Genomic DNA, 20,987 nt, shown 5'->3' with positions numbered 1-20,987 from the left:
TTAAAGGAACAGGAGAACACGTAACTTACAGCTTACGATTACTTGTACTATCATTTTTGTGTTTACGCAGAACCTTTTTTGTTGTCATCTGAGCGCAGATGAACGCGTCCCCTGATGACGGGAGTATAGAAAAAATCACGTTATTCCTCCTTGAGTGAGTAATAAAGATAGGCAAGTATTTCAATAATTAATTTACTTAATCTAATAGAAACGTTATATCTTTTCCATGTCGCATATTCTGATGATTCTTGAAGATAAATTTGTTCAGACTCAGTCAATTAATTGACAGGCAGATTACATACGTGTCTATATATATATATATATATATATATATATATATATATATATATATATATATATATATATATATATATATATATATATATATATATATATATATATATATACTGAACAAAAAAAAAAAATTTTTATATATATATTTTTTATATATATATGTATATAGATATACAGATATACAGTGCATATATGTGTGTGTGTGTTTGTGTATATACATAATTTTAGGTTTCTACAGTATAAATGCTAACGTACAAGGTAATGAATAAATGTAAATGGAGAATAGGTAGCAGTACACATTCATTTGTTATTGTAAGTCAAAAGCAGCACGCGAAGTTTGTAGACTTCACTATACTAATTTGAAATGTAGAACGCTTTTTATACACTTGAGGTCGAAATGTCCGTAACCAAATTGATGAGGTTCTAGATTGTATTGTCTATTGGTCAATATGTAGTTTCCGTCCGTACTCACACTCTTGAATTCTGGAGGGCAAAAGTCGATCTCATGATATATCAATTTTGGCAATTGCTGAAAGCTTTAAAGAGTCAGTGCTTGACCATTACTTTTGGAAGACACCGGGATTTGCCAAAAGGCGTTTGAACTTTCACTCAGAAGACACTGAAGTTGTAAAAATTAATTTTGAATATTCATTTTGGAAGGCACTGTGATTTGTCAAAATACGACACTTGAATTTAATTTTGTAAGGCTCTGAGATATGCCGGGAGATAATTTCTGTTAATAAGAGCAAAACGACTTTAGTCAGGTAAAACTGTTGCTAACTGTATAATTATTCTACTGCTATTATGAAATCCTCATATGATTTCAAGTGATATAATCTTTCTAGCTCCTGTCCTGGGAATTCCGATATCGTTATCTCACTGCATGAAAGAGATTGTTCTAATTTTTTTTTGGGGGGTCATATGGGGAAAAAGTTTGTTTATAAGCAAACAAATCTAAGCCTGTAATCAGTGTATGAGAATGTTAATGCAGTAGCTTGATAATCTAACATAGAATTAAATTCTATGATTGGGGTGAAATGCTAGAGAGAAAATTATTAAGCAAAATATACCTTAGATGCATAGACTTTGAAAAACAGCATAAAAACAGAGCAATTCTTATTCATAATTATCTGTAGTATTTCCTGTTTACAGTTGAGTAACTCTTTCCTCCTCGTCTTCTTCCACCTCTTCCTCCTCCTCTTCTTCCTCCTCGTCCTGATGCCCCTCAGACTCCTCCCGCTCATTTTCCTCTTGTTGGTCGTCCTCAGAAGGCGATTCAACCCTTTCAGGCAAGTCACCCCAAGATACCCTCAGACTTCGTCGTGATTCACGACTACGGTCTCTACCATTCTTAAGAACACCTGCTCTTGGTCGCACCTCAGGTTTTTCTTCGCATGTCTGTATCTGTATTTCATCTCCATTCACAGGCGGACTATCACAGAAGACCTCGTTTTCCTCTGAAAAGAAGGTGGCATCAGTAGGTTCCTCCTGTGCCTGCTGTGAAGATGGACATGGTTCCTCTGTGAGTGAATCTTGCTCTATCAGGGCTTCCATGACATCTGGAGATTCCATGCCTGCCCATGACCTAGGTCTTTCATCCCATACACTGTTTCTTTGAGGGAAGTTCTTCTCATCAGCTTGAGATGGTACTCCCATCGCAGACATGTCATCTACTGATTGGAATCCTGATTTTTCAGTAAAATCCCTTTTACGGGGTTTGGGCAGGGTCCTTGGAGGTGGAGATTTTGAAGGACTTGTGCTTTCTCTGCTAAGCCGCAGACCCACTATAGGTGAACCAGCTCTGTGCTTTGGAAGCATAGCAACAATCGTGGGTGTAGTGTTTTTCTTTGGTGAAGTTTCGGCAATTTTTTTATCAGACTTCTTCACAGGCAATGGGCTGTTTGTACACTCATTACAACTTTGTAGATCCTCCACAGACAAAGTTTTCATCATTTCTAGCAAAGATCTGGGAGCATGCTCCTTTTCTACCATTTTTGGCAAAGATTTTGGCTCTGCTTCACTTTCTGACGTTTCAGGCAAAGGTACAGGTTTGGCTTCCTTTTCTTTCACTTCAGGCAATGGTGTGGATGCTTCTTTGATCATTTCAGGCACAGATGTAGCGGATGTTTCTTCTTCTACATCTGCTTTAATTTCTTTTTGATTTTCTTCTTGCTTCTTGCTAGATTTTAACATACTTCCTTCATCTGTGCATCTTTGTTGCTCATCCTCTTTTTTGTTCTCGGTTTCAAGTTTAGAACTGGTATATTTCTTTTTCTTTAGGCTCCCCCACATAAAACGTCGAATGTCTCTGTTGACATCTAAAGGTGTATCAGGGATCTCAACCTTAAAGTTCAAATTGACACTGTCGGGGCTTTGTCTAGCATCATCACTATAACTTAAACCTAAAGGGGAAACCCTTACTTGATCTTCACCTAAGCGTTTTGAATTGTTACTACTCTTTCTAGAGGTTTTACTCTGTTTATTTTTATCCTCATCATTATCGCTGTCATCACTGTAATGTTTAGTTGAAGTCTTGGGGCTTGCTCTTCCTTCCTCTTGAGACCTGAGATCAGCTGGAGATCGCGTACTTGGTAATCTTTTTCTTCGTACAGGAACCATAGGAGATTTTCTCCTTGGAGACTGTTTATAGCCATTATCACTATTATCTGAGCCTTGGCTGTCATTATTGTATGATGGAGGCTTTTTCTTGGGTAGCTTGGGTGGCTCATCATCTTCTGATGTTAGTGAAATAGCCTCAACTGCCTCTTCAACATCTTCAGGATTGGATTCAAACTCTTCTGTTGATATCTCAACACTTGATGTATACTCAAATACTTGGTTACCACTCTCTACAACATTTGTTTCAGACTGTACACTATTTGAGTCTTCATTAGCAATGCTGGTTTTAACAAAATGCCTGAAGGACATCTTATCCATTCCACCTGTCCGACTTGATTTCAGCATTTGTACCTTATGCTGAGATATGTCAGTTTCTATTACCTTCTTTTTTCCTGGCATTTTTTTCAGCGAAGATGTTGGGGAAGTTACGCGGTTACTTTTGGACTTCCTTGGCAAGGTATTAAATCTAGGTGATGGCATTGCTGGGGATGAAGTTCTGCTGCTAGAGCTTAGCAATATCTCCTCAACTCTCTTGTATTCATTTGAACAGAGTTCTTGAGAATCACCATCTATGCCATGGCTTTCTTTATCTGCTAGGAGGCCAATAGCACCACCTGGATCATCTCTTGGGGTGATGGGTGGTGTTCGCAGTCGCTCAGTTATAGACTCCTCATCAATGCTTATGGTGTACCTCACAATTGCCATATCCTCTAGCTGAGGACTACTTGTCATTGCCCTTGAATTTTTTAGATCATCAGCAAATATTTTCTCTCCTTGTAGTATATTTCTCTTCTTGCTCAGGGTCGCCTTTATTTCACCATATTTTTTCTTGCCAAGAGGGATAGGGCTGTCACTGATCCCTCGTATCTTCTGGAGAAACTCATGGCGACGTTCATTACATCTTGATTCTCTTTGTGCGAGTACACTTGATCTATTTGATGAAGTGCTTTGTTCTTGTTTCTTGGGCAAAGCTTCAGTTTCTTCTTTAGTGTCTCTTGTCTGAGCTGGTGAGGGGGACCTTACATTTTCTCTATCATCAGCTTTGGTCTCTGATTTTTGCCACTCTGTTTTCTTTTCAGTACTAGTATTTTCCTTTTTGCCCTTGGAATCACATTTTGAATTTAAATTCTTTTCAGCTGCAATGCATATATCCCCTGTTTTCTGTTCTTCATCATCTGAAATGTCAAACATTGTTTCTTCACAGCAATCACTTGTTAGAGACAAATTTTCATGAATATCATCTTCATGTCTACATTCATCTCCTGGAGGATTTTCCGAATATAGTCTCAAGAAGTCTTGTTGGATCAGGGTGCCAATTGAGTGGGGACGAACTGCACGTGGTGAAGGAGGCAATGATTGAGCCTTGATCTGTAATGCAAATTTTTCCACCATTTTGTTAACTGGTGTTGTTGAGAGTTCTTTAACTGGTGTAGATCGCAGGCTTGATGAATGTTTTGGACTGGAAGTGTCTCGTATGCTCACATAATCTTCAGATTCTATACTTTTGAACTTCAACATATCTTTATTACTATCTATGTGAGTACTAGTTCTGATTTTACTTAGGCCTTCATCTTTTGAAACCGAGCGTAATTTGATTTTAGGCGAACTCTCATTCATTGAAATTGAACGCAATTTGATTTGGGGTGAACTCTGATCTTTTGAAGTCGAGTGTAGTTTTATGTTATGTGTGCTGTCCTCTTTCAAAGCAGTAGACTGTTTGCATTTTGTTGACCTTTCAGTTTTTGGAGAATTGTCCATTGTACTATTTTTCTTATTTAAACTAGATTTTACTTCTGGGGACTTCATTCTTGGAGGGGCAACTGGATGTTCTGTTTCTAAAAGAGCCTCTGGTTTTTGGTTTGGCTTTGTTTTATCAGAATTTTCAACAGTCTCTTTGTCTTGTACTGCTACCTCATTTGCTGTTTTGGTCCAGGAATGCCTATATATAACATTATAACTTTTAGGACTTGCAGGACGTTCAATCAGCATTTGTTCTGCTTGAATACGTTGGGCAAAGCGCTCAACCATTTTATAAACAGGAGCAGAGCATTCATCCTCCATATCTGGAGAATCTAGTTGACATGAGCTTCTGTTATCATAGTTTCCTTGTGTTTCCTCTGGATTAGGGCTGTCAATGCTTGCTGGGCTGTTCGTGTGTTTCTTCTCTGAAAAGGGTTTTGCAGGTGTCATCACTTCCTCATTCTCAAGGGCAGGCATTGAACAGTTGCTGGTTCTCCCTTTATCAACTGAGTATTCATTTTCTGAAGAAGCCGTCTCTTCATTCTCCAGTGGCTCAGAGTTACAGTAAATATCACTAGAACTCCTTTTAGGTTTTATAGGAGAGAAGGATTCCTCGTATGAAAAGAGATCCGATACCTCTTTGTCTGCTTCACTCAGAGAAACTGACATAGAGGCAGATGTCATTGCCATTAGATCTTCTGGTGACATAATCTCTTCTTTTTCACTAGTTCCCAAATCTCTTTGCTCTCCTTGCTTTTCTTCAGAAATGTTTCTTCTTTCCTGATCCCTGAACTTTCCTGATTCTACTTTGTCTAACCTGTCACTTTTTTCAGGTTCCATAACTTTCTCTGTTTCTACCTTGTTAGATGTGCCTTTTTGTTCATTGTCCTTGAACTTACTTGGTTCTGCTCTGTTTGTCTTGTCATTTCTTTTGGGTTCCATAATCTTCTCTGTTTCTGCTTTGTTAGATTTGTCACTTTTATGATCCTTGAACTTCTCTTTTACTTTAACAGAAATGTTGCCACTACTTTCATAATCATTGATCTTCTTTGCTTCTGAAAATCCTGAAACATTATCAGCATAGTCCTCTTGGAAAACTCTGGTTTCAATATCTGGCTTTATAGTCTCAACTCTGAGACCTGATTTATGTCCCTTTTCAGAAGTTTTTGATTCTTTTGCAAACATCTGATGAATGTCTTCTTGACTGCGGGTTGGAGAGGGCTTAGGAGAAAATATATCTTCAAGCTTAGACACTTTGCTGCCATTATTAAACTTAAGCACAGCCAAGCCTGTTGATTGGTTATACATGTCTGAATGATCAGGGTGGCCTTCAATATTTTCTGATGAGGGGGAGTGCAGCATTATTGTAGGTGATTTTGATATGTAGAGTGGTGGAGCAATATATTCTGGTTCGTGAGGTATTTTCCTCAAGGTCTTTTTCAAGTTGGCAAACATCCTTGGCATTGAAGGTGAAGGTGAAGGTGAAGGACATGGAGATGCTTTGATAATAGGAGATCTTGCAATAACTGGGCTTCCTGCTGGTGTCCTTGCTGGGCTGTCTGTTGGAGTTTTCTTTGAGCAGTCAATAGCTTTTCTTGGAAAGTCTGTAGGGGTCTTTCTTAGTGAAGATTTATCTAAACTCTGCTGGTTTTCTGGCCAGTCCATAGCTTCAATAGAATCAAATGGTGGTGAAGTAGATACAGGACTGTTTAGATGAGGACTTCCTGGTCTTAGGTTGATTAGACGGAGCTCATCACGTTTTATGCTGATGGTATCTTTTAAGGTCTTCTTATGTTGTTTTGCAGCTCGAGGCATCACAGGGCTTACACTCAGTGTGTTCAATCCTGCAATTAGGCTACGGATTGGTGATACATGGGCCCTCTTGTTATGCTGATTATCTGGGATATTTAGAGTTGATGGCTTTTTTATTTCCTTCTTTTTCTTTTCTTTCTCATGTACTTCTTTTTCAGCATTTATTGCTTCTGCTCTCTTATCAATGCAGCTTTCAAGGTAAGAAAATTTCGATACTTCAATCGAGTGAGGACGGGACTTTCTAGGAAGTGTGCACATGCCACTCTCTAGAGCATTCTTTGATTTATTTATCTTCAAGGAATTTGTATAATCCTTTGGTAATGTTCCTGGTTGGTCACCCTGCTCAAATGAAGCTCGACGTACATGAAAACTACTGCTCCTTTTTAAAGGTTTTGAAATTTCAGGATCTTTTTCCTTTGCTGCAAATGCTTTTGAAAACATTAGCACTAGTTTTTTAACTGGTGTACTTGGGGTAATGGTGTCAACATGCTTACGAGTTTCTGGAAAAGTTGATCGTGTTGCAGAACCCCTTTCAAAAACACTAGCCTTTTCTTTCACCATTCTTGGTTTACATTTGGTCTGTGGTGATGCAGGTGCACTTTTAGCCTTTGTTTTTGCTTGCTTAAGTTCAGCCTCAAGAGATAACTGAGCCCGAGTTTTAATACCTTCTGGTATCTCACTACAACGCACTGCTTTCTTCTTGTTTTTCTGTTCTGCAATCAGATTTTGCTGCTCCCAAAAATCAAATTCTGAAGATAATAATGGACTCTTACAGCGTGTAGAAACATACAAGCTTCTTGGTCTTGGGCGATTTGATGTTCGTGGTCTTGATGCTCTGTCATTCTTGGGTGTTGGACAGTCTGGGGGACAAGGGGATAGCGAACTTTCTCGACTGCAAAGCCTGCTTGTTGGTCGACTATCAGAACTGGGTGGTGATGGAGGGACGGGCACAGGTGAATTTCTTGACAGTGTGATGAGGTTATCAACATACCGGGAAGCAGGATCTACTTCAGGACTCTGTGTATCAGGTAAGGCTTTTGGGTGAGCCGCTGCTGGTGCTGAGCTTCTTCTACTGCGGCTAACACGACGCCATTCTAAAGTATGTAGACGAGAATCTACCATACTTACCATTCTTTTTTCAGGACGAAAACGGAAAGGAACAACTCGATTTAAATGGTGAGTATAGTCTGAAAGTAACATGTCATAAGCATGGCTGACATCTCGAAAATGCAGAACATTTTCTACTTCAAGTGGCCTTCCATCTATAGCATGAAGGTGATGTAATAGCTCTGCTTGGAGAAAATGACGGAATGTAGACCAGCGAGAAGACAACATTATAGTTGGATCGGGAGGCTTATTGTTTTTAGCACATTTCTGGAACATTTCACGGGCTTGCTGATCTTGTTGCCAGTTAAGACACAGAGACCATACTCGGTGGTGTGTCATGAGCCTTGCATATGTGTTGTCTGTACTTAGAAAACCACCTAGTTCTTGCAGAACAAATGGGGTTCCCAGTAAGTCGGCATGGATACCTGTTGCAATTCTGTCAAACTTTCCTTTGATGATGGAATGTGATCTTTTGAGATCTTTGACATTTGCCCGTATAAAGTTGATAGTGACTTGATTTGATTTTAATAGTTTCTGGCTGGATTTCTTGAATACTTGAGTAAGAAATTTTAGATACATTTCTACAACATTACTCTCCTTTTTTGTATTTTTACATACTAGGACAAAATCCCAATCTTGGAAGATCATATCAATGCCATGGGGAGCATAAATCATGTCCTCTTCGGGGGATACAGCTTTTATCCACTCTGTCTCCTCTGACCACTTGGGATTGACATCCTCAAACTTGTCTAAATATTCCCTCTTAAGAGGGCTGAAGCAAGTGAGAGTCACGTTAGGGAAATGGCACCCTTTCTGCTTTTTCAAGGAACCTCTCTTTATCCAGTCCGATATCCCCTTATGATGTTCCTTCGGACATGATTTAAGGTAACGACCAAGCACATCCTTGACTACCTTTCCGGATGTCTTGAGAGTTCTGATGTTGTCCAGTTTCTGCATAGCTGAAGGGTCGTTTGCAAAGCTCATCCAGCCACTCCAAACAGCCTGGACCAGAGTGTAGGTTACTGCATCAACTTGAACCTAATAAGAAAAGAAAATTATTTTATCTTGCATCACTTGATATCACAACCATTTTTACTTCTCATAAAATTGACAGGCTTATGAAGTGAGAGTCTGACATTTGATAAGAATTATTGACAATGGTGAGAACATCTTTATATTTGAGAATGTTGGCAGATAATAATATCGTGTCTGTATGCCATTTTACTGTCCTCTGTTTTAACTTAGAATTTCAAAATTATCTCAAAATCGAAATTTGAAAGTAATTTGCCGCTGATAAGCAAAGTTTGCTATGCTGTTTCTTAAAACCATGTATCAGTAAGAAAATTCGAGAAGCACAGTAACAATGGAATATTTCAAGTTTTGTTATGTAAAATCCACTGAAGCAGGAACTAACCTAAGGGTGTGATTTGCTAATAGAAACTTCCCAAAATTATTTCACTGAATTGCTCCATAAATACCAGAAACATTATGATCTGAGTTTGTTATGCAATCTCGAAATTCTTAAAGGGAAGGGTACTTCCACATGAAATGAAAAACATATTTAAACAGCTCCCTGTCTTAGTTGATGGACGAAACTTAAATTGTTTCTCATTTATTTTGTTAGCTGAAACCCCTTATAAAGGACAACATCAACGCTTATTGGAATTTATTTAAAAAAAAACACATTCAAATTTGAAAATCAATTTTTGATCGGTTTTATTACTTTCGGAATTTCTCCTAACTTCAAGAAATTCAAAATATTTAAGATTTTATAACACAATGAATTTGGATGCTTAGTCAGCTTCTGATAAGATCAGTGCAACCTGTAAGAAATTCAGACAGTAAGCTGAGAAACTGAAATGTGCTAAGCTTCTAATAATGAAAAAGAGAACGTACTGGCGTATCGGATGCTTCACATGAATGAACTAGGACTGAACTTTTTTCAAAATACAAGAATCTTTCTTTACAAGAAGAAAGTGAAAATTGAAGAGAGTTCACAAATCTGCATCAAATTAAGTATATAGAGATCAGGATAGTAAATAGCATTAACAAGAAAAGCATATGACATTCAATGATATCATTAAATAACCAGGGCAAGAAAGATAAATAAATCAATCATAGAGGGCCCAAAAGATGAGATATTCAGCCTAAAATTCCAACCAAGATAAAAAGTAATGGGAAATCAGCTTAAAACTTAAACAAACATGAAAAGTAATGGGAAATCAGCTTAAAACTTCAACCAACATAAAAAGTAATGGGAAATCAGCTTAAAACTTCAACCAAGACAAAAAGTAATGGCAGCTGAGAAGGCACTACTTTCTTTGCCAATGGCAACATTCTTAACAGAGATGTAGGGCAACTATTCATCTCAAAATGGCAGGTCTGGTACGCATGGTATTCAGTAAAAGTACAGAAATTGAATGGAATTATAGAATCTTTCGGGGAAGAGAACCCTCATTGTCTTTGTAATATGTTGAGATGTTTGACACTGTACATTCAAATCTGCCTTAGCTTTTCTGGCAGAGCAATTTCCACCAGCCAGTTATTAAGATTGCAGCCAGTATTTAGGCCTATTATTTTCCCCAAAAAGATTCTTAAAATGCCATTCACTTTGCTCAGAACTCTTTGGTTCATATGGGTCTAATTGGTTTACCCAAGAATAAATATCCTGTCGTGGGATTTCATACTATTAATGAAAGCTATTGCGGTGGCTGAAAGTTTCAAGTTTTTGCAATTTTACATTTTGCTAAGCGAGTAAAGGAAGGGTTTCTGTAAGTTGTGGCTCTACACCAAGTTCAAGCACGAATCATACTCTCCGTGCATGCAAGCTTTTGGCTAGTTCTGGAGAATCTTAACATATGAAGAAAGTAAATTTCTATCTCACTCATAACAGGTTAATGAGAAAATGTGGCCACCAAAGAAGTTTGGAGTAGCTTTAAACTGATGTTGACAGTGCCACTATTTCCGTGAATGTTAGCATTGTCTTGCCAAACTGCACCAAGTAACCAATGTTTTTCTACACTGGTACAAAACTTGGGTTCCCTGTGTTGCTACTTGCATAACTGCACCTTAAAGATTAGCATGACTTCAATTTTGCTTTGCTGCTGAAATCTTGTTTAGCTGTAAGAGCCAATCACGAAGCTAACCCATTGCCACATGTTTACCTGTCACTAGATTTGCCAGACTAGTTTTCCGTCAACATGCCCAGTCACTAGTTTTCTGTCTGTGTAGCCAGCCAAAACAGGTCAATTCTGAGAAGAAAATTATTCTTGCTCCCAACTAATGAGTCTTTCTTTTCCTTATGCTAGTCGCCCTAGTGTTTAATGGATACAATACAGCCATGCTCTACAAATAAAAAACGGCCACTAATGGACAAAATACAGTGCTTCAGCACTGGCTTCACTCTCCCTTGATGGCTCAAGGTCATCCTCCACTAACTTGGTAGACCTTGCATGGTATTCACACAAAACCAAAGCCACTAACAGATTCAGCATGGAACTCAAGCTCTTGCCTTGCTCTCCCTCAAGAGCCTGAGGTCATCCTCCAATAGCCTGATAGACACAGCATAGTATTCACATAAAACCCCCTAGTGATTAATAGACCTGATACTACTAAACAAACTCAATAACAGACGGAAAATGCCTCCCATCCCTGGCTTAATCCTCCAAGGGCATAAAGATGAACTGTCAAATAAAATCTTTGTAAGGAAAAAATCACACAGGACATCAGCAGACAGACAACCATATGCAATATTGTTAAACTCGGTCTCTTTCCATTCTCAGGAACAGAATCATCTGTCTTTTTCCATAAGGTGAACATACAGTTCTGCCTCTGCAACATTACAATTATTACAAAGAAGGCAGACGGTACTGAAGTAGAAATGATCCATGACACTCTTTTTCCCCTGGACCACACATTGGTCTGATGCTTTAGGATTACTTCAAGATAGCCTTATAGGTAGGCAGCAGCAAGTTGCTGCTGATGGGATCTTTAGCAAACCAAGACCTATTGTGTCTGGAGTTCCACAGGGAGTTCTTGGTCCATTGTTATTTTTAGTTTATAGTACAAGTGATGTGGTTGTTGGCCTGGAAAACAAGCTTGTTCATTATGCCAATGATGTTACACTTGTGGGTGTGATAAAGTCTCCACTCACGAGAAATGAAGCTGCCCTTAGTCTCAGTCGTGACATGGACCAGATTAGTGAATGGCGTAGTCAGTGGGGTTTGAGGCTGAACTTCAATAAAGTTAAAACACTATTAATCAGCAGATCTCATACAATTTTCCATCCCATCCTCCCCTTTAGGTGGATGGTACTCTACTGAATGAGTCTGAAGCTTTAACAATTCTTGATGTAACTTTTGACCAACATCTTACTTTTGAGAAACATCTAATGAAAGTGTCAGCAAATGCTGCATGCAAGTTACATGTTGTACATAAGGCCTCATACTGTATATTTATAACAGTGAATAAAATCACTTCAACCTGTTTAAGGCCATTTGTCTTCCCTTTACTAGAACACTGTTTTCCGGTGTGGATGTCTGCTTCTGCCAAAGATTTTTCCCTTTTAGTTAAAGCGGTTCATGGTGGTAGGTTAGTTTCCTAACATTAGCAGTTATGGCTTGGACCATCGACGGATGGTCTGTTGTTTGTCAATTTTTTATGAGTTTATTTTAACAGATCTTTCACATTCGCAATGGATCTCTGATTCTCTTTCCCTGCTGAGAGCAACCAGATTTGCTGAACAGCAGCAGCAATATGCAGTAAATGTGCCTCGCTGTTGAACTTCTCAGTTTCAGAGGTCCTCTATTCCTCACACTGATGGACTGTGGAACAGTCTCCTTAAGGATATTGTGCAACTGGAACTTCAAAAGTTCATGTGAAGATGAAATGCATTACTACCCTAAAACAGTTCTTGTATTTAAATAATTTTCTCACATTTTCATCTCTTTATCTATTACTTTGTTAATAAAGAAGAATGAGAAAGTGACAGGACCGGATTTGATCCCAGTTGAAGTATGGAAAGCATTAGGAGATGAAGTAGGGGAAAGCCTTTATATTCGGATGGAAAATATTTTAAATCAAGAGAGGGTACCAGAGAAGTGAAGGAGAAAGTACATTGATGCCAGTTTTCAAAGGCAAGGGGGATGTTCAAGAGTGTGGTAATTGTAAAGGTATTAAACTGATGTCCTACACCTTGAAGATATTAGAAAGAATGATAAATGCCAGACTAATAGGGGAATTAGAAATAGGAAGAGAACAGCTGGGACTTATGAAAGGAATTGGAACAACAGATGGTATGTTCTGTCTGAGACAGCTGATGAAGAAATTCATAAAGAACCAAAGGGACTTCATAGGGAATACTGTATGCAGATGACATGGTGTTGTGTGCAGAGAGGAGGGAAGATAGTGGAATGAGGATAAGCAGGTCAGTGACAATATATGTGTACCACCATTAAGGGGGATGGGAGGGAAAGTCTAAGGTTAGATGCAGAAGAAATAAAGAAGGTAAACAAGTTTAAATACTTATGGTCTATAGTAGAGGCTGGTGGAAGAATGGATGAGGAAGTAAAACATTGGATACAAGCAGTGAGCTGCCTCTCGAGTCCTTTGTGACAAAAGAGTACCATTAAGACTAAAGGGGAAGTTCCATAAGGCAGTGGTAAGACAAGCTATGCTGTATGGTATAGAAATGGCAAGCATAACAAAGACAGAGAAGAAGAAAATGGATGCAGCAGAGATGAGAATGTTAAGATAGATGTAACGAGGGAGGATAAGATGAAGAATGAGTATATAAGAGAGTTGCCAAAGGTGGTTGAAATATCTAAGAAAATGCAGAAGGGGAGACTGAGATGGTACTGATACCTACTGAGAAGGGAAGAAGACCATGTTGGAAGGCATGCAATAGAGATATAAAAGCAGGGTAGAAGATGAGGAAGACCAAGAAAGAGATGGAGGGACTGTAAGGGGGAGGACTTGAGAGAGAAGGGACTTGATGAAGCAGAAGCGCACCACATAGGTAGATGGAAGAAGCTCATCTAAACGGCGACCCCATATAGAAATGGGACTAAGCTGAAAGGAAGATTTATAAATTTGTTAATTTATTTTTTTCTAATAACTGATCTCTTCTTTTAGATGAACACCATATTATTTGGAAGTTTGAATTTCAAGTTAATGGCCCCTGTGGGCTTGTTCCGTATGAATGGGGCACATGTTCTGAATAACAATAATAATCATGGTGAAAGAGTGTCCTATGAGGTCCTGCACAAATTCCTGATAACTGTATCCTCCTTACCCCCATCCACCTGTGCCCAACTGATCTTCAGCTTGCTAAACACTCCACTAGAGGGACACAACAGTAAAGACAACTTCAGATGAACTCAAGTCCTTTTTAATGCTGCTGAAATGCAGCACGGATGGGGAACCTAAAAAGGTCAACCACTGAGAGAAATTTGGCTCCATTACCTCCCACCCAACATCCAAGTTACCTTCTCCACTGCAGCAGGCATATTGATGGCAGACATCCTGAAGAAGGCAGATGAGTTGCTGAAGGCCTCCAGTGCCTCACAACATATCACCTTCAGCATCTGTTGAGACATGGTCAGCCAAGACTAAGATGATGGAAACCAAGCCAACACCATGCAGAAGCATAATTACAAGCCAAGACAGATATGGTACCCCCTCAAAGCTGTTGTGTGTGTGTACCATCACAGGTTCAGAAAAGCTGCCAAGAACTGCATGCCAGTTACAACTGGAGAAAAAACAAGTAATGTAGGTACCTAAGAAGTAACAGCAGATGCCACCTGCTCTACCAGGTTCTACATTGTCAACTGCACCTGCAACAGGAAGTTCCTGCAGACACAGATGCCTTCCAGTCTATCCTTCCTACATCAACATAAGACAGGTGCAAGGCCCTAGACAGCAACCTCCACTTAGTGGCTGCTAATGGCAGACACACATTCATAGGGCCCCCAGATCCTTTCATCCCACCTACCAGGGAAGAAATACCAGTTGGAGTTCATCACCACAGACATGCAGGTGCCTTTGAATGGCGCCAACTTCCTTGGACACTCCAACCTGCTGGTAGACATTGCCCATCACTGCCTTTGAAATAGCCTCTTTCTAGAAGACACCACTCACTACCAGCCCCAAATAGCTGTCCATCTCTTTGGTGGGTCCCACAGGATTTCACCATGTTGTTTTGGTTATTTCCAGATTGATATAATAGTCCCCTTACCCCGAAATGATGGCTCCAGATACATCTTCACGGCTATAGAGCTCTCCACATGATGGCCAGAGGGCAGCCAAAGTCAGAAGCCCCTTGACTTTGGACCACCTTGATGTGGTGAGGGGCCTCTTGAATTCCAGGAATTTGTTCCCGGGTTTGAGTCAAAGAGTCCCATATATCATTATCTATTTCTTTGGATTAATTTTGTGGAATTTCCCAATTTTGCTCATTTATTGGATCTGATAAATAGGTAAAGATATCATAGCTCAGAATGGGTTTATATCCGAAGCTAAATAGTGGGAACTGTGGTGGGATCATCAACTGCCCGATGATGTTTGGACCTGAGAGATATCAGATTGATAGCTCAAAGGTGGAACTATTTTGCCAGGCTGGACCATGGATTCCAGGGGGGTTTGGTTCTGTGGATAGGACTCTTGGCATTCTATCCAGTTTGCTCATAATATGATTAGGGTGGGGATGATTGTATTCTTTTAATACTTTCAGTACTAGCAAGCGGGTTTGGCTTACACTTGGGCCACTCTAATCATGTTGTGCCATCCCCCTTTGGGATAGGGTAGGAATGTGGACACTGGGAGTCAGTTCTCACTTGTGCCATTGGTGGAAGAATAAACTCCATGAAAGGCTGATGATATCTTTTTAAGGTTTTCAGGTTTAATTTTTCTCTTTTTTTTATTCGATCCTTTATGACTAGTGACTATAAGGATTTGAGTAACCCTGGGCCCTTTGATGATGATGATTTGGCACAAATGGCGACCTCTGACAAGGCCTCAAGACGAATGAAAACTCTTGGCATGAACCTGACCATGGATGTGGAATGCTCTAGTGGTGGCACTACCTCTCAGGGTAGTCATCACAAATTGAAAACTTACCAGTGTGGTAACACAGTAGATAATTTAAAAGTATTACATATAGAGCATATTCCCTTGGAATGTGACTAAGAAACTCTGTTTCGTTTGCTAGTTATGGTAAAATAATAGAGTTATGAATGAACTTTGATGAAAATGAAGGAAAATGAGAGGCATGTGTAACTTTTGAAAAACATGAAGCTGCACTTAAAGCCAGCAGCAATATTAATAATATAAAAATGTGTAAATCAGATGTCAAAGGAGCACTGTCTGACAAGACCACTGAAAACATGGATGTTTATAGACTATGGCAATGGGTACAAGTGGCTCAGCCAAATTTGGAGGGCCATGCCACTCTTGAAAGAACTCTCAAACCTCCAATGTGGTTGGTAGTACTGCTAGGGAGGAACATCATAACTACTACAAATTTAGCAGACACGTTCAAACAAAGCTTGGGGGTATTGATATGGGTAACATCTCCAAATCAAAGACCCAGTCATACATGTTGGAATGTGACTAAGAAACTCTGTTTCGTTTGCTAGTAGTTAAGAATGAACTTTGATGAAAATGAAGGAAAATGAGAAGCATGGGTAACTTTTGAAAAACATGAAGCTGCACTTAAAGCCAGCAGCAATATTAATAATATAAAATGTGAAAATCGAGTGTCAAAGGAGCACTGTCTGACAAGACTACTGAAAACATGGATGTTTATAGACCATTGCAATGGGTACAAGTGGCTCAGCCAAATTCGCAGAACAATGCCACTCTTAAAAGAACTCTCAAACCTCCAATGTGGTTGGTAGTATCTGCTAGGGAGGAAAATCACAGTTACTACAAGTTTAGCAGATGGGTAACATCTCCAGTTTAGTAAAGGCAGTGTCCTTATTCACGCCAAATCAAAGACCCAGTCACATATGTTGACATTGAAGAAGTTCGAGAAAGATGACATGATATAAGAAATTAATCCATATGTGAATTTCAGGAGTAGTATTTGATAGAGACCATTGTGAATTAGCAGAAAGTGAAATATTAGAAATTAGTGCAACCTCTGTATGGAAGGTAAGAAAAATTCCAAAGGGCAAATATGGTCATTTTAACTTTTGAGGACTCCAACGTACCATCTTATGTCAGTTTTGGAAATGAAAGGGTCAAAGTTAAACCATTCTTATCAAAACCTCTGCAGTGCTATAACTGTTTTCAATTTGGTCATCCATCCAGATTTTACAAAAAACAATAAAATTTGTAATATTGCTCAGCCCCTGACCATGGTACTTGTTTGAAACAACCAAAATGTATAAATTGCAAAATGGATCATACTCCAGCCAATTCCCCTCCATGTGGGACCACCTTGACGTGGTGAGGGGGCTCTTGAACCACAGGAATTTGTTCCCGGGTTTGAGTCCAAGAGTCTTATGTATAATTATATATTTCTTTGGACTAATTTTGTGGAATTTTTCACTTTTTGTAAAATTTATAAGACCTGATAAATAGGAAAAGAATATCATAGCTGGGATTGGGTTTATACCCGAAGCTAAATAGTGGGAACTGTGGTAGGATCATCAACTACCCAATAATGTTCAGACCTGAGAGATATCAGATTGATATTTCAAGGGAGGAACTATTCTTTAGGGTTGGACCACAGAATCCAGTGGGGTCTGGCTCTAAGGATAGGACTCAGCATTCTATCCAGTTTGCCCATAATATGATTAGGGTGGGGATGATTGTATTCTTGTAATACTCTCGGTCCTAGCAAGCAGGTTTGGCTTACACTTGGGCCACTCTAATCGTGTTGTGCCATCCCATGTAAACTTAGAAAACGAAAGAGTGCAAGTAAGACCCTTCCTCCTGAAACCTATCCAGTGCTTTAACTGTTCCAAGTTTGGTCACTCTTCATGAGTATGTAAGAATGCAAAAGTTTGTATAATTGCTCTGCCCTTGACCATGGTGCATGTTCTAAAACAAAGTGTAGTAACTGTCAGCTCAACCATAAGGCTAATGAATAAAAATTGTGAAGCATATAAATATGAACAGTCAGCAGTAAATAAAGCTAATGCTGAACATATAAGCATTGGATATGCCAAACAACAACTGGGCCAATCAAAGAGCTATGCAAGAGCTCTAAACCTGCTACCCCTTACTACCACAAGGGGACCAGTGGGGGACACCTTCTCCTGCAGTGGGTGTATTAACCCCTGTGGTAGAGGCCCGGGTATCTGGGTCAGGTGCAGATTCCTATAGTGCACTCATGTCCATTAAGCAATATAACCCTAAACATTCAATTATTCAATATATTTAAGAATGGTTGTAGCCTATAGGCTTGCTGCGAAATTCAAATTAGTCCATTTTGGCTGGATCCCTGTCCATGTAGGCACTGTAGTTAACGAACTTGCTGACCATGAAGCAAGAGATGTCATTACTAAAATGACATCCTATTCCACCATATTCCCGCTACCGATATGAAATGGGCTATTCGATAACATATCAAAAATGGTCTTCTCCCCCTCTGGCCAACAGTAAAAAGTACAGGAAGATCAGACAAAGTATTGAACATTGGCCATCTGGATTCCAACAAAACCGCAGGGTAGAAATTGTATTATGTCGTCTGAGAATTGGCCATACTCAGTTGACCCACAGATTCCTTTTAGAGGGAGGAACTGCACTAGTCTGTATACAGTGCGACTCTCCTCTTACTGTGGAGCACATGTTATTACATTGCCGTAGGCATGCTGCAGCACGGCAAAGACATGGGTTAGTGGGCAGGGATATAGCAGAACTGCTGGGTCCTGGTGTAGTTGTTAATAACATAGTTGCATTCCTTAGACATTAACCTCTATAATGAAATTTAATATTGACCTCTTGGTACGTTGCCAAGTGTAGTATATACACTTTTCTAGTTGTGTATATAAGCATGTTTATGGATATTTTTTTATTTATTTATTTATTTATTTTTTTGCTTTTTACACTGTGAAGGTTATATGCATATCCTGAATGCAAAGTTATAATTTTTTTATGGGGAATATCAGTTTTTGCCAAATGTCAATTTTTACTATAGTTTTAAAATAATTCTTTTATTTAATTTATACATTCATTGCCATAACTATTCATCTCAAACCAAATTCATTATAGCGCTGAAAAATCCCTCTGATTCCAGTGCTTGGCTTCAAGCCTAAATTTCACATTCCATTCCATTCCAAAGTCAGAAGCAACCTTACACTCCTGCGTCAAGGTACTTAACTGCTGGTTCAGCTGCTTCAGCTTCCCTGGTGGTATAACCTCCGATCAGGGACCGTGCTTTCATCTCATAGATATGTATTGCCTTGGCCAAATTAATAGGGTCAAGAAATCACCATACCACCACCAACAACGTGGTGGAGCCCCACTCCCTCAAAGCTGCCCTTATCACCAGATGCAGCAGCCTTGACGGAAAGTCACAACTGCCCTTGGTTTTTTTTTTTTTTTTTGTCTTCATACTGCTCCAAAGGATGAAATGAATGTCTCTCCTGCTGCAGTGGTATTTGGCAAAACGCTCCGTGTTCCAGGCAAGTTTTTCACCCTCAAAGCTATATTCAACATAAAGAAGAGCCCTCAAGACATTGCAGGGTCATCAGGAGGTACTGCCTTGCACACAAATCTACAAAGACGTGAAGAAACAGTAGCCTACTCGCTGAGAAGCCTCCTTGTGTGCCATTTCGTATTCCTACACAACGACACCCACAGACTTCCACTAACAGTCCCATACAGAGGCCCCTACCTTATCAAGTGCAAGAATAAAGCATTTAAATTCCAACTCGAGGAACAAAAGGACAGGGTCTCCATTGACAGGCTATGACCCACCTAAATGAAAGTTGATAAATGCCCCCTCGTCACCCTATCTAAGTCCATCCATCCAAATCCAGTCACCACAAAAACTTGATGTGTAACAAAACGGTTTCTTGTACATAGAAACCTAGTGCCTTATCAGTAGAGAAGGAGCCATCTAATAAGGATATGGAATGATTGCATATTCTATGCACTGTATCTGCAAATGCAAATGTAAAATTTGTCATTTTTACATCACACTTTTCTATAACAACCTAGTACCTTAAAAGCACCCTGAATTGTATCCACCTAGTAAGGGTGTAGAATGGTTGCATATGTTATTATAATTCACTTTATTTTTAAGATATATATATCATTTGTAATTTATTTATAGCAACATAAAGCTATAAAAAGTTGCATATTGTTTTGCAGTTTTTGTTTGTTTCTTTTGAGGGGAAGCCCTGTAAACCTCCGCAAGCTTTGCTGCCACAATCCAGTTTAGCTGCCAGCTTAAATAGCCAATTGCAAAGCTACCCTATGGTCAAATGTTAACTGTCACTATATTTACCCGACACCAGTTTTCCATCCACATGCCCAGTCAGTTATCTGTCACTAGCTTTATGTCAACGTGTCCAGTCAAAAATATCATTTACTGAGAATAAAGTTGGTCTGATTCTGAACTCTCGTGCAGCTCTTTCCCTTTACAGCTACTTGGAGCAACGTGCGGTGCCAGATGCTATAGATGATGCAAAATGTGCTCAAGTAATACTGCATCAAAGATTGATTAACAACTGCAAAATATACAATTGCACCTTATCTTTTCATATTAAAGTATAAAGGTTAATAGCATCCCAGACGATCCCTGAAAAAAATTACAAACAAGGAGAAGAGCCTTTTAAAGGGCCCAGACACTGTCTGACTCGCTCTCCTGATGGACCCTTACCTGTTGTCGCATTTCATGCAAGAATGACTTATAAGTCATGTTGAGAAGGTTGTGAAGCGTGTTGCATAGAAGGGCATGGGTCTCCATGTCCAAGCAAAGGGAGTAGAACACCATCACAACCTGTAGAAGGAGTTGAAAAGGACCATCAGATACTCAAGAATTATGGATATTTGTACAATAAAGTTATGAGGACCTTCTATGAAAAATCAGAAAGAAAAAAAGAAGTGTCCTCAAACACCCTTTGTTTGTCACACTTTTTTGGATTTCAAACTGTAAAACCTTTTTTAAAATTGTTTAATACAAATGTATCCTTCACAGATAATAATATAAAAAATGTGCTTATGAAAAACAGCCCCCGAAAAGATAGCACTATCTTATACAAACTTCCTTGTATGGATTGTGATTTATTTTACTTAGGTCAAACCAGTAAAGAATTGGAGACCAGACTGAAACAACGCAAATATTCAGTAAGAACAGGTCACAATAATAATGCTCTCTTTTTGCATCTAAGTGAAAAGTCCCACAGAATAAATTGGATGCAAAGTAGTGTAATATCACGAAGTAATAAAACTATTTCCAGGAA

General features: G+C 39.2%; 2 protein-coding genes across 2 annotated transcripts in view; one reads left to right on the top strand and one right to left on the bottom strand.

The window, feature by feature from the left end:
• The window catches only part of IleRS (Isoleucyl-tRNA synthetase), a 173,882-nt gene that overhangs the window by 42,224 nt on the left and 110,671 nt on the right, over window positions 1-20,987 (top strand). The window lies entirely within an intron of this gene.
• Window positions 476-20,987, bottom strand: part of LOC136840261 (uro-adherence factor A-like) — a 42,911-nt gene continuing 22,399 nt past the window's right edge. The window contains exons 8-9 of the mRNA XM_067106894.1: window positions 20,405-20,524; window positions 476-8,610 (exon numbers count right to left, since the gene is read on the bottom strand). Of these exons, the coding sequence (XP_066962995.1) occupies window positions 1,441-8,610; window positions 20,405-20,524 (7,290 nt within the window). The 3' untranslated portion in view covers window positions 476-1,440. The remainder of the gene's footprint in view (window positions 8,611-20,404; window positions 20,525-20,987) is intronic.

This window comes from Macrobrachium rosenbergii, chromosome 7 (assembly GCF_040412425.1).
Source record: "Macrobrachium rosenbergii isolate ZJJX-2024 chromosome 7, ASM4041242v1, whole genome shotgun sequence".
In the NCBI taxonomy this organism is placed as follows: Eukaryota; Metazoa; Arthropoda; class Malacostraca; order Decapoda; family Palaemonidae; genus Macrobrachium; species Macrobrachium rosenbergii.
Note: the sequence above shows the minus strand (reverse complement) of the source record. Positions and strands in the feature narration are given on the sequence as shown.